The sequence below is a fragment of the Hylobates moloch genome, unplaced genomic scaffold, assembly GCF_009828535.3.
Source record: "Hylobates moloch isolate HMO894 unplaced genomic scaffold, HMol_V3 SCAFFOLD_10, whole genome shotgun sequence".
NCBI lineage: Eukaryota > Metazoa > Chordata > Mammalia > Primates > Hylobatidae > Hylobates > Hylobates moloch.
Window position 1 is genome coordinate 102,149,462 of NW_026652285.1, and position 18,335 is coordinate 102,167,796.

Genomic DNA, 18,335 nt, shown 5'->3' on the forward strand with positions numbered 1-18,335 from the left:
CTCGGCTCACTGCAACCTCCCCGTCCCAGGTTCAAGCAACTCTTCTGCCTCCGCCTCCTGAGTAAGTGGGATTGCAGGCATGAGCCACCACATTCAGCTCATTTTTTGTATTTTTGGTATTTTTTTTTTCAAGACGGAGTTTTGCTCTTGTCCCCCAGGCTGGAGTGCAATGGCATGATCTTAGCTCACTGCAACCTCCACCTCCTGGGTTCAAGCGATTCTCCTGCCTTAGCCTCCCGAATAGCTGGGATTACAGGCACATGCCACCATGCCTGGCTAATTTTTGTATTTTTAGTAGAGATGGGGTTTCACCATTTGACCAGTTGGTCTTGAACCCCTGACCTCAAGTGATCCGCCCGCCTCAGCCTCTCGAAGTGCTGGGATTACAGGCGTGAGTCACTGTGCCTGGCCCAAAACAGCTGTTTTGAAGGGGTTCAGAAGGATATACCTCAAGGGGTTAAGAGTAATTACCTCTGAGAAGAATGGCAAAGAATACTTTATCTCGGTGTTTTAATTAATTTTTTTTTACAAGAGTAAGATGCACATGGTATAATATTCCCATGTTCCTTTGCAGTTTCCCTCTCAATATCCCAAAACAGAGTAAGGCTGTCTAGTCCACCTCGTCGAAAGGGCAGCAGGGGAGCCTGTTTCACCTTCAACTGAAACACAGGGGTCATGAGCTGCAAGATGACCTACCCAACATATACTGCTTCTTTTACAAACCCAGATTAACTAATTCCAAATCACTCGAGCTCATTCAAAGCCTTCAAGTTCAAAACTCTATGACGGCTGCAAAATGTCAAAGAAGAAAAAGAGACTGCATGGTTCCTTGAGTTTTCCCTGCCAATAAAAATTGTTCAATTAAGCTGATTTCCTCTTTTCATTTTTCCTCTAAGGAACATGGCATCCTCATGGCATCCAAATCTGCACTCTTGCTCAGAGATAAAAACGGCTAGCTTTTTCTTATATCTACTTTATACTGTAAACTTACTTTTAATTAAACTGGGTACCTTAAGGATGACACATACCCTCTTATAAGGGAACTACTAAACATCTGGCCACACGCTGGCATCTAACACAATGCCAAAGCGTACCGAAGTCTGAGAGTGAATGTGGACAAATGGAGGTGATTTGAACACAGTGCTGGCCAGGCACATTGGCGCACACCTGCAATCCCAGACTTAGGGAAGCAGAGGTGCGAGGATAGCTTGAGCCCAAGAGTCTGAGACCTGCCTGGGCAACATAGCAAAACCTCGATCACCACAAAAAGTAAAACAAAACAAAACAAAAAACAACAGTGAACACAGTGCTAATGAAAATGTGGTTTCAATCCATATCTGGGCATTAACTCTCAAAAAGAAAAGAAAATCAGGCTTATACCCAGGATCCTAGGTAGTTTAAACAATGAACATATGCTTATAGTTTGTATCAATTGTATCAAGCACAAGACAAAGTTCACAGGTACAAATAAGGCCTTTGTAAGCACAGGCTTACCGTTCCCAGCGCTGTGTGGCTGGCTGCTACAAAAAAAGGAGGATGGGCTGCTTTGAATACAGTTAGATAATTTAATCATTTGCGGGAACTGGGGGAGAAACATTTATGTTAGATTCAGAGACTGTCAGAAGTCATAATGGGAGATGACATTAAATAATGATAAGAACTAAAACTGCCTCCAGTTAGCTTGATGCTGACATAAGCCTTCATAGGCAACAAAGTAAAAAACTGATGGAACAGTCAAAGTACTGGGCGTTTTGGGAAATTACAGTGTTTCAAGTCAAATCTAAAGCAAAACAACTTAAGAATTTCAATGTTTAGACATTGCTGCTCCCTCAGCTTCAATGTTTGTAATGCCAAAATTGGGTAATCCATCATATCCTTGGAAAGGAGGTAAGTGGCACTTTCATAAAAATAGCAAAAAGATGCTCCCAGTGTAAGAAAAAGTACTAGATCTTTAGAAATGTTCAAATAGTTGAGGATAGCAATTCAATTTGGCAGCACAAGTTAAAAGTCCTAAAATCACCTTTGGATTCAGCAAGTGCACTTTTTAAAAGTTAAAACTGCCTTGGATCTGGCCTCAGGGACAAAAATAAAGAAAAAAGTCATCCTGGAAATTTCTAAACCACAAACAGCCAGAATTCAGAGCATGTGTGGAGTCCAAACCCTAAGTTGAAAACTGACATTAATGCAGCTTGGTAATGAACCCAGGTAATGCCCACTTCGGGAGAACCCACTTTAAGCCTAGGCCTCCATCACCATACATAAAGATCCACGAAACACACATTCATAATTACACACAGTCTGCTCTGAACCTCACAGGTTTCTCTGCTATGACTTGTACCTTTTTCTTTTTTTTGAGAGAGGGTCTTGCTCTGTCACCCAGGCTGGAGTGCAGTGGTGCAATCACTGCTCACTGCAGCCTCCACCTCTAGAGTTCAAGCGATCCTCCCACCTCAGCCTCCTAAGTAGCTGGGATTACAGGTGCAAACCATCACGCTCAGCTAATTTTAATTTTTTATTAATTTTTTATTTTTTGAGACCGAGTCTCCCTCTGTCGCCCAGGCTGGAGTGCAGTGGTGCGATCTCGGCTCACTGTAACCTCCACCTCCTGGGTTCAAGCGATTCTTGAGTAGCTGGGATTACAGGCACATGCTATCGTGCCTGGCTAACTTTTGTATTTTTTGGAGAGATGAAGTTTCACCATGTTGGCCAGGCTGGTCTCAAACCCCTGACCTCAGGTGATCCGCCTGCCTCGGCCTCCCATAGTGCTGGCATCATATGCATGAGCCACCATGCCCAGTCTAATTTTTTGATTATTTTGAAGAAACTGGGTCTCTCTATGTTGCCCAGACTGGTCTTGAACTCCTAGCCTCCGGCACTCCTCCTGCCTCAGCCTCCCAAAGTGCTAGGATGACAGGCGTGAGCCATCATGCCCAGGTGAGTTGTACCTTCTTATATAATTTCTATATGTTTGTTTGTTTGTTTGTTTGTTTGAGACAGGATCTTGCTATGTCACCTAGGCTGGAGTGCAGTAGTGCAATCTTGGCTCACTGCAACCTCTGCTTCTTAAACTCAAGTGATCCTCGCAGTTCACTCTCCAGACTAGCTGGGACTCCAAGGGTACACCACCATGCTAGGCTAATTTTTAAAAAAGTTTTTGTAGAGACAAGGTCTCACCATGTTGCCCAGGCTTGTCTCAAACTCCTGGGCTCAAGCGATCCTCCCGCCTTGGCCTTCCAAAGGGCTAGGATTACAGGCATGAGCCACTACACCCAGCTTTATATGACTTCTTATATGGGGGAATTACCTTAGTATAACCCAGAAGTCTTGCTGGTCTATCTGCAGTTTTACACAGCATATTCATGTTTGGATGCAATCACAGTGAGCCTTCTTGTAACAGTGAACTTGAACAATATCATGAAAAGCATGACAAACAGGCTAAGGCTGGGCGTGGTGGCTCATACCTGTAATCCCAGCACTTTGGGAGGCCGAAGCGGGAGGATCACCTGAAGTCAAGGGTTCGAGACCAGCTTGACCAACATGGTGAAACCCCATCTCTGCTAAAAACACAAAAATTAGCCAGGTGTGGTGGCTCATACCTGTAATCTCAGCTACTCAGGAGACTGAGGCATGAGAACAGTTTGAACCCGGGAGGCAGAGGTTGCAATGAGCTGAGATTACACCACTGCACTCCAGCCTGGGCAACACAGCGAGACTCTATTTCAAAACAAAAAATAAAAAACAGGCCGGGTGCGGTGGCTCATGTCTGTAATCCTAGCACTTTTGGAGGCTGAGGTGGGCAGATTACCTGAGGTCAGGGGTTCGAGACCAGCCTGGCAATATGGTGAAACCTCGTCTCTACTAAAAATATGAAAATTAGCCGGGTGTGGTGGCAGGCACCTTAATCTCAGCTACTTGGGAGGCTGAGGCAGGGGAATTGCTTGAACCTGGGAGGTGGAGGTTGCAGTGAGTGGAGATCATGCCACTGCACTCCAGCCTGGGCGACAGAGTGAGACTCAAAAAACAGAAAACAAATAAACAAACAAAAAGAAACCAGCCATATGCCATTTGCAAAAGACACATCTAAATATGAGGACAAAGAAAAGCATAAAGTCAAAGTATGGGAAAGATCTGCCAGGCAATGTTAACTTAAAGATACCTGGTTTACATCAGGTAAAAGAGACTTTAGGGGATTAAGCTTGACTGGGAAAGAGGGCCACTTTTTATTGATGAAAAATGAAATCACTTGAACATATTATAATTCTAAACTTCATTTGTTTAATAGAATAACTCCATAATAAAAGAGTAAAATAGACAGAAAATCAATAATCCTCTACCATTATCATTGTAATAGTTGTAGATCACTGGCAACATCCCATAAATGGTTTTGTGCACCTTTTACATATTAACTCAGTTAATATTCGCATCAATCCTGTTCCTCAGTGTCCCTATTTTATAGACAAGGAAATTAAGACACAAGGATGTAACACATTTTTCTCAGAAAGTGTTAGAACAAGTTGAAAAACAAAATCCTTAATGATAGGAATATTTGGATAAAACAGTAAGTTTGGCCTAATAAAAATACTAGAGAATACACATTATTTTCAATTACTTACAGAATATTTATAAAAACTGACTGTGTACTAGGCTGTAAAACAAATCTCAACAAATAGAGAAGACTCAAACTCATAGACATTTCCCAGGACCATAATGCAATTTAGTTAGAAATCTTGCCAGGTATGGTGGCTCACGCCTGTAATCGCAGCACTTTGGGAGGCTGAGGTGGGCAGATCATTTCAGGTCAGGAGTTTGAGACCAGCCTGGCCAACATGGTGAGACCCTGTCTTTCCTAAAAATACACACAAAAAATTATCTGGGCGTGATGGTGCACACCTGTAATCCCAGGACTAAGGAGGCTGAGGAAGGAGAATTGCTTGAACCCGGGAGGCAGAGGTTGCAGTGAGCCAGATAGCACCACCGCACTCCAGCCTGGGTGACAGAATGAGACTACGTCTCAGAAAAAAATAAATAAATAGATAAATAAAAATCTGTAACAAAAGTTGAAATATGTCATACATTTGGAAATTTAAAACCATGCTTCTAAATTAATCATAGGTGAGAGATTAAACAGTAAAAGAAAGGACAAATATCTGGAAATGGACAACATTAATAATACCACATACCAAAATATGTGGGATACAGAGAAAACAGTACTTAAGTGGGAAGTCTGTAATCTTAATGTTTATACTGGAAAAGAAGAAAGACTGAGGTAAGCATCTAAGGAAAGAACTTTTTAAAAGGGTGATGGAATAAATCCAAAGGTAATGATAGAAGGAGAAGGAGGGGAATGGGGGTGGTGGGGGAAGAAGTTAAATAAATAGAAAATAAAAATAGAAAAGGGAGGCTCCACAAAGATAAAATCTGATACTTAAGGCCGGGCACAGTGGTTCATGCCCATAATCCTAATACTTTAGGAGGCTGAGGCTTAGGCCAGCCTGGGCAACATAGTGAGATCCCATCTCTATATACAAAAAATAATAATATAATAAAATAAGCATAAATAATTTCTTTTAAAAAGTATCCAGAAAAAAAGAAAAAAGTATTAAAAAAGATATTAGGAGTAAATAGGGGAGATATAACATATGCAGCAAAAATTAAGGTGAGAACATATTATGGGCAACTTTTTGCCAATAAATTTGAAAATTTATGATGAAATGGATATATTACTACAAAAAGATAACCCACTAGGATCAACCCAGAAGTAGACAATAAAATATGGAATGAGTAGTTTCTAACTTATTTACGCAAAGAAGTATCATAAAACATTTAAGGGACAGCGAGTTTAATTTTACATATATTATTTCAGAAAAAAGAGCAAACACTCCAAAACTCATAAGTAATGCAAAGTAGAACAGATAAGAAAGGAAAATTATAGATCAAGTTCAATGAATACAGACCATTTCAATGAAAAATCTTAAATAAAATAATAACAAGTTCAGCTACACATAAAAACATAATACATCATAATCTAGTTGAATTTGTCCCAGGAACACTAATTTGGCTCAATGTAAAAAAAAACTGATTAATGTAATTGACCACATTAATGAATTAAAGGAAGCAGAACAAATATTTAATGATATTCAATAGTAAGTCAAGCTTTAAAAAAAGCTCTTGGCAACACAGGAAAAGGAAAATTGTTTAACCAATAAAGGGTATATTAAAATCATACTTGGCTGGGCGCAGTGGCTCACGCCTGTAATCCCAGCACTTTGGGAGGCCGAGGCGGGTGGATCACCTGAGGTCAGGAGTTTGAGACCAGCCTGGCCAATATGGTGAAACCCCATCTCTACCCAAAATACAAAAAATTAGCTGGATGTGGTGACACCTGTAATCCCAGCAACTTGGGAGGCTGAAGCAGGAGAATCGCTTGAACCCAGGAGGTAGAGGTTGCAGTGAGCCGAGATTGCACTATTGCACTCCAGCCTGGGCAACAAGAGTGAAACTTCGTCTCAAAAAAAAAAAAAAAAAAAAAAAACCATTCTTAATGGGGAACCTTTTGAAGCATTCTCTTTGCAATCAGGAACAAGCTGAGGAAGTCCACAATGATGAGTCAGCAGAACAGAGGGCATAACCAGCAAAGTTAAGAAAAAATAAACAAAAGGCATGAAGATTGGAAAATAAATGCAACTATCATTACTTGCTGCTGATATGACCATCTCTACAGAAAAAAACAGAAATGAAATGACAATTTAGAGGCTGAGTGCTTTTTTTTGAGACGGGGTCTGGCTCTGTCATCCAGGCTGGAGTGTGGCAGCAGGATTGTGGCTCACTGCAAACTCTGCCTCCCAGGACCAAGCAATCCTCCCACCTTGGCCTCCGGAGTAGCTGGGACCACAGGCATGGGCTACCATGCTCCACTAATTTTTCTATATTTTTTGTAGAGAAAGGGTCTCACCATGTTGCCCAGGCTGGACCTGAACTCCTGGACTCAAACAATCTGCTCACCTTGGCCTCCTAAAGTGCTGGGATTACAGGCATGAGCCAATACACCACACCAAAAAATATATATATATATTTATTTAGAGACAGGGTCATTAGCAGGGTGTGGTGGGCTCCTGTAGTCCCAGCTGCTCAGGAGGCCGAGGCAGGAGGATCACTTGAGCCCTGAAGATAGAGGCTGTTGTTAGCCAAGATCACACCACTGCACTCCAGCCTGGGCGACACAGCGAGACTCCGTCTCAAAAAATAAAATAAAAAATGAAAATAAATAAATAAACATAAAAAATAAAATAAAAATAGAGACCATATCTCAGTATCTCTAAAATATATACATATATACTTCTTTTAGCACACACACACACACACACACATACACACACACACACGTGAATGATACATACACTGATTTGCCTCATTCAACATAAAATGTCTTTTTAAACTTTGGGCTAATCTAACTTATTTTAATTGAGTAACATTTAAAATATTTAACTTTAGCAGCAAATTAATGTCTTTTGATAAAGTAAGTATCTCCACTTTGAGATCAAATACAGATATTGAGAACACTCCCCTGCTCCTGAGATGGCGTCTCGTTATGTTGCCCAGTCTGGACTCCTGGGCTCAAGCAACCCTCTTGCTTCAGTCTCCTGAGTAGCTGAGTCTAGGGGTATGTGCCACAGCACCTGGCAAGAATATGTATTTTAATATATTCAATAATTTTAGAGAAAGGCATATTAATACTAAGGTATACCTAGTCTTGAAGCAAAGAATTTGGCAGAATTGGGCAAATAATAGTTCACACCATTTCCCAGCTAAACTCTAACTGATCTGTCAAAAGCTCAACAAATCTATAAAAACTCAGTGCTTTCACCCACATACAGCATGAGGCTATGAATGCCCAGCCATGGGCATCATGAATGAGTCCTTGTTATGTAAAAGCCTAATTTTGTTTACATTGTATTGATGACTTTTATAAAAATAAAATTCAGCTTCTAGGGAAAAAACACATATTGAGCCACAATGAGAAACAGTATACACTTTATAATATTTCTAGTTGGCAATACAAGTCCATTTAGAGAAAAGCTTTTGAGAGGAATGAAATATGCAAGGCTTCAACTACAACCTCACTGTTATCAACCAGGAGGAATCAATTAGAAGTCAGGCAAGCGGTGAGACTCTGTCGCTCTAAAGGAACCATTATAAGCAGCCAAGCTCTTCCAGATGGCCCTGTCCCGTCTCCTCCGGCTCTCAAGAAATTGACTTTCTCTTTGAAAAGCCATTAAGAGCCACAACCTTCTGGAACGTTGTTCCCAGACTGCTCATGGTCTGAGTTTCCACTTTATCACCCTGGTGACTCAACAGATAAACGCCTCAAATTCTAACACCGAAGATTCCCCACACTTGAGCTTCTGGTCCCCACGATGGTTGACACAAAATGAAAATGATTCCCCATGTAGTGCCTTTTGTGGCTACATCAGAAACGGGAACTTGGGGATGGGCGGTTGGTGATGAACACTCACAGGGGAAATGAAAGACACACTTGAGCTTTCCTTTGTCTTTTTTTTTTTTTTTGGAGATAGTTTCGCTCTTGTTACCAAGGCTGGAGTGCAGTGGCGTGATCTTGGCTCACTGCAGCCAACGCCTCCCAGGCTCAAGCGATTCTCCTGCCTCAGCCTCCCTAGTAGTTGGGATTATAGGTGCCTGCCACAGCACTCAGCTAATTTTTGTGTTTTTCGTAGAGATGGGGTTTCACCATCTTGGCCAGGCTGGTCTCAAACTCCTGGCCTCAGGTGATCTGCTCACCTCAGCCTCCCAAAGTGCCGGGATTACAGGCGTAAGCCACTGTGCCCGGCCCACACTTGAGCTTTCACCTCACCTTTTCAACATCCGCTTTTGTGACATTGATGTCAGCGTCCATTTTCTCAAAGTATTGCTGTGCCCTGTCCGCCTCTTTGCAATCGCGTTCAAATCGCCTTTTACTCTAAAATCAGAGGAAAATAATTATGAAACCATAAGAGTCCTACGAGAAGACGTAATTTTATCTAAAGCTCCCAAAGAGCGTTGTTCTTTTTCTTTTTTTTTTTTCTTCAGTCAGGGTCTCACTTTGTCACCAAGGCTGGAGTGCAGTAGCGCCATCTTGGTTCACTGCAGCCATGACCTTCCCGGCTCCGGTGATCCTCCCACCTCAGCCTCACTAGCTGCTGTGACTACAGGCATGCACCACTATGCCCAGCTAATTTTTGCATTTTTTGTAGAGACTAGGTTTTGTCATGTTGCCATGCTGGTCTTGAGCTTCGGAGCTCAAGTAACCCTCCCGCCTCCACCTCCCAAATTGCTGGGATTATAGGCGTGAGCCAACGTGTCTGGCCCAAGAACACTCTTCTCTGAATTGATTTTTTATGTCATAATTTCCAGAAGTTATTTTAAAATCTGCATTTATTTCCATCAAAACTGTCTAATCTTTATTATTTCCACCAAAACTGTCTAATCTTTATTATTTCCACGTGACTTTTAGAAAAATACTCAACTTGAGCTCTTTTGGCTCAACTTTAGATAATGGTTCTAGAAACAAATTAAATGAGAAAAATCTACAAAGATGTTTCGTTAGTGTTTTTGTGTGCATGTTTTTTACTTTCTGATTGATTCAAGGTTAAATTAAATTGAAATTATAAAATCTATAAAGATATTTCTCAGGCTGGGCGCAGTGGCTCACGCCTGTAATCCCAGAACTTTGGGAGGCCGAGGTGGGCGAATCACTTCAGGGCCGGAGTTCGAGAACAACTGGCAAACATGGCCAACATGGCAAAACCCCATCTCTACCAAAAATACAAAAATTAGCCGGGCATAGTGACATGTGCCTGTAATCTCAGCTACTTGGGAGGCTGAGGCAGGAGAATCACTTGAACCCGGGAAGCAGAGGTTGCAGTGAGCCGAGGTCACACCATTGCACTCCAACCTGGGCAACAGAGGGAGGCTCTGTCTCAAAAAAAGAAAAAAAAAATCTATAAAGCCGTTTCTTTTGCTGTGCATTGTTCACTTACGGATTCAAGCTGCTTCCAGCAAGTCTCGATGTGCTGCTGTGCTTTACGGCCATCGTGAAAGTTCTGCAAAGGGGAAAACACACTGGCGATTAGTACCCTCTGCTTCTCTTATGAACCCAGGAGGAAACATTTTCATCCACTTAAACAACATCTAAATATTGAACCTCTAGTATGTATGCTCCAAAGAAATTTAAGAGTTGAAAGGGGTAGCTGGGTGCGGTGGCTCACATCTGTAATCCCAGAACTCTGGGAGGCGGAGGAAGGAGAATCGGTTGAGCCAAGGAGTTCGAGACAGCCTGGGCAACACAGTGAGACCCCCTACTCTACAAAAAATAGAAAAATTAGCTGGATGTGGTGGCACACACTGATAGTCCCAGCTATTCTGGAGGCTGAGGTGGGAGGATCACCTAAGTCCAGGGAGTTTAACACTGCCAAATTGAGCTGTGATTGTGCCACTGCACTCCAGCCTGGATGACACAGTGAAACCCTGCCTCAAAATAAAAAAATAAAAAAAAAAAGGAAAAGGGAATAAAAAGCTTAATGTGGAAACAAAAACAAGAATAGTCATCACAGATGAACCAGGTTTCACTTGGGGGAAAAAAAAAGCAGTCACAGAGTTCCCTTTACAGCTTTAGGTACAATTGTATAAAATTTGAAGATTGGTCAGGCATGGTGGTGTGCACACCTGTAGTCAGTTACGTGGGAGGCTGAGGTTGGAGGCTCACCTAAGCCTGGGAGGTTGAGGCCGCAGTGAGCCGTGATCGTGCCACTGCACTCCAGCCTGAGTGACAGAATGAGACCTCATCTCAAAAAAATAAAATAGGCTGGACAGTGGCTCACGCCTGTAATCCCAGCACTTTGCGAGGCTGAAGTGGGCGGATCATGAGGTCAGGAGTTCAAGACCAGCCTGGCCAACATGGTGAAACCCCGTCTCTACTAAAAAGACAAAAATTAGCCGGGCGTGGTGGTGTGTGCCTGTAATCCCAGCTACTTGGGAGGCTGAGGCAGGAGAATTGCTTGAACCTGGGAGGCAGAGGTTGCAGTGAGCCGAGATCATGCTACTGCACTCCAGCTCTGGGCAACAGAGCAAGACTCTGTCTCAAAAAAATAAAATAAAATAAATAAATTAATTAAAATTTGAAGACATATATGCCACTTGGAAAAACGACAGGAATGTTTTATTAAGACAGCAATCGCTTCGATCATCTTTTTTAACTGCTTTGAGATATGATTCAGATATTATCCGATTTACACATTTAAACTGAGCAATTCAATGGTTTTTAGCAGAGTCACAAAACTGTACAACCATTACCACAACCAATTTTAGAATATTTTTATCACCCCTAAAAGAAATCTGTACCCCCTAGCTGTCACCCTCCATCTTCCTCAGCCCTGGGGAGCCTGTCTGTGGACTTGTTTATTCTGGATGTTTCCTATGAATGGAAACACGGTCTGAGGCCTTTGGTAACTGGGATGTGTTCATTATCTCCTAATGTCCACGTCGCATGATTTCAAAGTCCACATTGTCACATGTATGAGTACTCCATTCCTTTTGCCAAATGATTATTCCATTATGTGGCTATCCCACATTTTGTTTATCCATTCAACAGTTGATAGACATCTGGGTTGTTTCTAGGTTTGGGCTATTATGAAAAATGCGGCCGGGCCAGCACTTTGGGAGGCAGAGGTGGGCGGATCACGAGGTCAGGAGTTCGAGACTAGCCTGGCCAAGCTGGTGAAACCCTGTCTCTACTAAAAAGACAAAAACTACCCGGGCATGGTGGCATGTACCTGTAATCTCAGCTACTCCGGAGGCTTAGGCAGGATAATTGCTTAAAACCTAGGGGGCTGGAGGTTGCACTGAGCCGAGACTGCGCTTCTGCACTCCAGCCTGGGTGACAGAGCAAGACTCCGTCTCAAAAAAAAAAGAAAAAGAAAAATGCTGCTACAAACACTTGAGTAAGAGTTTTGAGTGTTTTGTGTGCATGGCTGTTTTCATTATTAGATTATTTTAAATATAAAGGCCCTGAGGCAGGCTCTGGTGTGGTGTTAACCTGGGGGCTAGAACTGGAGGAGCCTTGGGGAGAATACCATATGAGGTCAGAGAAGAGAGAGGGAGTTGTATAGGGTCTTCTAGGCTTTTTTGTCTGAATGAACCAGAGTCAATGAGTAACTCTAAGACGTTGTGAAGGAAAGATTTCAGACGGTGGGAGGCTGTTGTAACAATCCTGGAGATTACTGCAACTTGGACAGGTCGTACGTAGCGAGCAGTGCAGGTGGTGAGAGGGGTCAGGTTCTGGGCACCTTTTGATCACCCCAACCTCCAGGATTTTCTGGGAGATAAGATCAGATGTGCAATAATGAGCTGCCCGGGGTGACTCCAAGGTTGTCAGTCTGAGCTTTAGGAGAGGGAAGACTGAGAGAAGTAGGTCTGAGGTGGGATGATCATACACGTAGTTTCACATGTGTTAAGGCTGGTATTTCTATGAGACTCCCGAGGAGAGACTAGCCGGGCACGGTGGCTCATGCCTGTAATCCTATCACTTTGGGAGGCCAAGGTGGGCGAACCATCAAAGGTCAGGAGTTTGAGACCAGCCTGGGCAACATGGTGAAAACCCCGTCTCTACTAAAAATACAAAAAGTAGCCAGGCATGGTGGCACATGCCTGTAATCCCAGCTACTCAGGAGGCTGAGGCAGGAGAATTGCTTGAACCAGAAGTCGGAGGTTGCGGTGAGCCGAGATGGCACCTTTGTACTCCAGCCTGGGTGACAGACAGAGACTCCATCTCAAAAAAAAAAACAAACCCTAAAAACAAACAAACAAACAAAAAAAACAAGTAGAGAGACTAATATGTACTTGGACTTGTGGATCTGAGCTTAGGGAGCGGTCTGTACTAAAGAGCAGTTTGGGAGTCTTCAGTATAAAGTGGGTGGTTAAAGCCAAGAGACCAAAGAAGACAAAGATCCCAAGGAAGGAAGTGCTAGAAATACGCAGAAATGTTAAGAGAATGGTGTCTTTTTTTTTTGTTCAGTGACCTAAAATCACCAGTTCCCTAAATCCTTTATATTTTTTATTTTTTGAGACGGAGTCTTGTTCCGCTGCCCAGGCTGGAGGGCAGTGGTGTGATCTTGGTTCACTGCGACCTCTGCCTGCCAGGTTCAAGTGATTCTCCTGCCTCAGCCTCCCTGGTAGCTGGGATTACAGGTGCGACCCACCACACCCAGCTACTTTTTTGTATTTTTAGTAGAGACAGGGTTTCACCATGTTGGCCAGGCTGGTCTCGAACTCCTGGCCTCAAGTGATCCTTTTGCCTTGGCCTCCCAAAGGGCTGGGATTACAGGCGTGAGCCACCGTGCCCGGCCCCTATATCTTTTAGTATCCTTCCAGTGCACCATCGCTGACTTGGTCGATGTCCTGCAAATTTCCCAGGTGCATTCTCCACCCTGTCTGGGTCCCCAGAGACTGACATGCAGGGATCTCATGAACCCTTGCCCTCTGGTTCTGATGAGGTTTGCCACAAGGAGGTTCTGGGTGATCAGAGGGCAGGAAACTGTACCTGCAGCTTCTCCTCACTGAGATGATACAGGTTGGCTGGGTCCTTGGACCAAAGGGCACAGCTCCAGTCAGGCAGTGCCCCGCATGCAGCTAACCTCAGAAGTTCCTAATCTGTGAAATTCCTGGAAGGCTCCTCCAGCCCTGTGAGGCCTGGGGGCAACATCAGCTCCCCACTGTGACTTGCTCCAGGGTACTGCACCATCCTCACTGCTTTTCCTAAACTCTATCCGCCAGGTTGTAAATGCTCCTTTTAATAACCGACCTTCCTTCAATTACTGGGTTTGAATGTGCTGTCTGTTTTCTGGCTCACAAGGTAAGCATTGGTGTTAGGGGTGCACTACAGAGAAGGTCAGGTGAAGGAAGGATAAAAACAAAGAGGTCTACTAGGTACAGCCTCGGAGCTTTTCCCGTACCTCGTCAGAACTTAGGATTTAGCGGAGTCAGAAAATAGAGCTGACAACTGGAAAGGCTGGGAAGGCAGAGACAACATCAGATTTAGAACAGTGCTCCTTTATAAGGGAATGTTTTCTTGTCTCTCTTTTGAGATCGAGTTTCACTGTTTCAAGCGCCTCTTTACAGTCAGTTTTATCTATCCAGCAATTTTTTGGTCTCTGCAAACCCAGGGGGGGCCCCTTGGGGCTTCGTTTTTCAGCTCTTGTAATGGACACAAGGATAGAACAGAAAAGAAGGGATCCAGACTGTGGGAGAATTAAGAAATAGAGCCGAGGGCAGGGTTAGGGAAACTCTGGACCTTGGTGGAGAACATATAGAAAATACAAGCAGGTTTTCTGAAAGCCACACTTTCAGGGAGGACTCCCCAGAGACCAGACCGTCCATTTCAAACCACCTGGACTCAACTGTGCCCTTTTTGGAAGGCACCTCTGGTCGTGAAAGTCTTTATCGGGTGACTTCTCTGCCAAGAGAAAGATCCCCATTTCCCAAGCCGGAGCACCAAGTTATGCAGTTTGCTGAAGAGATACAGCCGTTCCAAAAAGTTTTACTTTGAGATTCAAAGACAGGAACAAAAAGAGAAAACCCCAGCACCAATTCACAGCTGTACTCCAGGTTGACGGTCTATCTCTCCAGCAACTCTGAAAGTGAATGTTTTAACAAAGTGAAAGCTCCCTCCAGCTTGGGGCAATGCTGTGGGTGGAGACAGGAAATGCACAGAAGCCCAGCAGACAATGACAGGCATTGCCTGGGACTTATCACCTGACTTTCATACAAAAGAAATCTTCTCTGACGACAAGAGTCTTAAAAAAAAAAAAAGTCTTATTTTAAAAACACGAGGGATGATTTTGATTGAAAAATCCATTGAGTGGTTCTCTTGCCACTCCTTAGTTTAAATGTATAATAAATATGCATTTGTGTTTAAGGCACAGTGCACACCTTGAATTTACTGGTAAGTTATCTCTCATGAAGTCTCCTCAGTCACACCTCTCCCCATGCACGTTATTAAACCACTACCTGAAAACGGCAGTTACCATCCTACCATTTCATGGGGCTTAGGAAATTGTGGGTGACGCCCATCTTCCTTCCTTCCAGGCTTTTTTTTTTTTAAATGGAGTCTCTGTTGCCCATGCTGGAGTGCAGTGGCACAATCTCGGCTCACTGCAACTTCCACCTCCTGGGTTCAAGCAATTCACCTGCCTCAGCCTCCTGAGTAGCTGGGACTACAGGCGCACACCACTACGCCCGGCTAATTTTTTGTATTTTTAGTAGAGACAGGGTTTCACCATGTTGGCCAGGCTATCCTCAAACCCCTGACCTCAAGTGATACGCCTGCCTCAGCCTCCCAAAGTGCTGGGATTACAGGCATGAGCCACCACCCAGCCCCAGCCTTTTTCACAGTACCTGTCCATCTATTTATTTGGCCATAACCTACGAAAAACTATCTGTGCTGGGGGATCCTTTAGGATATTAAGGGGAGGGAACAAAAGCCTTCCTTCGTGCTCTGTGCCTACCATGACCTGAATAGCTGAGGTTTGTTTCTAGCTCTATCTTCACTGCTTTCACCGGAAAAGCTATTTTAACAGTTACAAAGTTAAACAAATAAACCAGCTTTGCCAGATGTATTTGTTGTTTACCAACAATGGCAGAACATTTCTTCTCTGGACAGTGAGCAAGTGTGTGTCTAAAAAGTGTGCCTGCAAGCGCCAAAGAAGGAGGAATTGTTCTCTGGACAAAGATAAAAAGTGCTTCTTTTGGAGCCACAGAATGAAGTCATCACAGCTCCTTTCTCTCCTATCAGAAAAGAGACAGGAAATGCCATCTCTAGAGACCCAGAGAAATGCTTCTTACTTTCTGCTGTAACGAGATGCTTTCAGTTTCTTTTAAAACATAATAATAAGCTAAAACAAACAAAAAAACCCAAACCCTAATAGTTTCTGGGGTGACAGCTACGCTTATTATTTTATTTCAACTTTTTAGTTGAAATAAAAGTCTACACAGATCAAATCACCCTTCAGATTTTTTTTTAGAAATTTCCCAGTGAACAGAGGTGGCTGAGATTTAAAAAAAAAAAATCACAGAGAATCTAAAATAAGCAAGCATTAACTTTAAGAAAAACGACAATGGCAAAGCTTTTGAGACAATTTTACTGAACTGCAAGAAATCACAGACAGAACAGACAAACTCACACAAATGCTATGAGAATGTTTAGTATTCACACTGCAATTAGGTACAACAGCTGCTCATTTTTGCTATTGATACAGATATTAAACCATTAACAGCTAAAAGAGCAAAACATGGCACTGATGTGAGAACAGCCCTTTCAAAAAAAAAAAGTAGAAAAAAGCATAAGAATAAACACTCAACTGAGAACAGTCAACCATCTGGAATTTTAAATAAAACTCAGATTCCACAGATGCAAACAAAGAAACAAAAAGACTTGAAAAGGGCAAAGAAAGAGGGCGCTTCCAGCAAACATGCCTGTGACAAATCCTGTTTCCTCTAAACTCACAGCGCAGTAGTGGGTTTGAACAGGAGCAGCTTCCAAGTCTCAATCAGGACTCCCAGTTTTAATTGAGCTAGAACTCTAAGCGGCGTGGATATTTCTATGGACCATGTGGTATAATGGCAAAACGCCTTAGTCCTGTTCAAGTGGGTATGTCGTACCCCACTTAAAACCCAAACCAGAAGCCAGAAACATTCACTAAGGGACACACATTCTATTTTTACTTAGCAAGGCTTATTTTTCCAAGTTCATCCATAGTAAAAATACCTTCTTCATGAACGTGTTTGAAGTTTTCTAAATGCCTACCTCCCAGAGTCATGCTCAGTTGCTTGACTTTACCCGTAACACTGAGCAGCATGAGGCACTGGGCCACGGTCAGGCCTAAGCAGCAGCATTTTCCCTCCCTCCTTCTCTGGCTGCTCCTCTGCTCACTGTTTCTCGGTTATTCTCGCCCAGAAGGCTCCACATGCAGCAATTTACCTAGACTTCAGTGATCTTTTATCTGTTTTTCAAAACAATCCTGTCTTCATATTCCTTGAAATTCGCATCTCTAGGCCGCAATTCCAGCACTTTGAGAGGCCGAGGCAGGGGGATCGCTTGAGGCCAGGAGTTTGAGACCAGCCTGGGTAACATGGTGAAACCCCCATCTCTCTTAAAACACACACACACACACACACACACACACACACACACACACACACACAACACACACACACACACACACACACACACACACACACACACACACACAGAAAGAAAAAGAAAAGAAGAAAGGGAAGGAAGTGGAGGAAGGGAGGGAAGGGAGGGAGGGAAGGAGGGAGGGCGGGAGGAAGGAAGGAAGGAAGGAAGGAAGGAAGGAAGGAAGGAAGGAAATCAATCAAGAAATCCTAATTCCTCTCATGGAATGGCTCATTTTCTTGCCTGATCCCTTCTGAGGATATAAAGCTGTTACTTGCAGCATCTAATACAGAGAATCTCCATCAATAAGAGTTTTAGATAGAGTGCCAGGGTGTTCATCCCATGTTCACTGATGTGCCCACATATGCACAGGGCTGCTCCAGGCAGGAGGAAAGCTGTGTAAATAAAACAAAGTCCCCTGTCCCTGTGAAATTGAGTGGATCCAGAAGTAAGACAAACAGGGTAAAGGAATAGGGAGGGATGGGTGTAGGTGAAGGTAGCTATTTTAGACAAGGGCAGTCTAGGATGACATTTGAGTAGAGACTTGCATAAAACATGGGAGTGAACTTACAAGGGTCTGAGGAATACCCTCCAAGCCACAGGCAGAGCAAGTGCAGATGCTCTGAGTGTGAAGGGGCTTGTCCTGTTGAGGAACAGCTGGATGCCAGTGCCACTAGACCAAGGTAAAGGGCACAGGGACGGAGGGCAGGCAGGGGCTTGACCATGGACAGCCTCATCAGCCACGGTAAGCATGTTGGAAGATTTAAGAAAGGAAGTGACAGCTGGATGTGGTGGCTCACGCCTATAATCCCAGCACTTTAGGAGGTCGAGATGGGCGGATCATTTGAGGTCAGGAGTTCGAGACCAGCCTGGCCAACATGGTGAAATGCCATCTCTACTAAAAATACAAAAAAAAAAAAAATTAGCTGGGCGTAGTGGCACACACCTGTAATCCCAGCTACTTGGGAGGCTGAGGCAGGAAAATTGCTTGAACCTGGGTGATGGAGGTTGCAGTGAGCTGAGATCGCACCACTGCATTCCAAGTCTGGGTGATGGAGCGAGACTCCGTCTCAACAACAACAACAACAACAAAAGAAAGGAAGTGACATGG

The 18,335-nt window shown here is 43.5% G+C and overlaps 1 protein-coding gene across 20 annotated transcripts in view; it reads right to left on the bottom strand.

Annotated features, from left to right (window-relative positions):
• The window catches only part of FNBP1 (formin binding protein 1), a 161,971-nt gene that overhangs the window by 61,053 nt on the left and 82,583 nt on the right, over positions 1 to 18,335 (bottom strand). For all 20 annotated transcript variants that reach the window (XR_004249980.2, XR_009215196.1, XM_032165402.2 and 17 more), the window contains exons 5-6: positions 10,035 to 10,097; positions 8,870 to 8,974 (exon numbers count right to left, since the gene is read on the bottom strand). Coding sequence is in view for 18 of the 20 variants with exons in the window: in XM_032165402.2 (XP_032021293.1) it covers positions 8,870 to 8,974; positions 10,035 to 10,097 (168 nt within the window). In the remaining 2 variants the exon portion in view is untranslated. The remainder of the gene's footprint in view (positions 1 to 8,869; positions 8,975 to 10,034; positions 10,098 to 18,335) is intronic.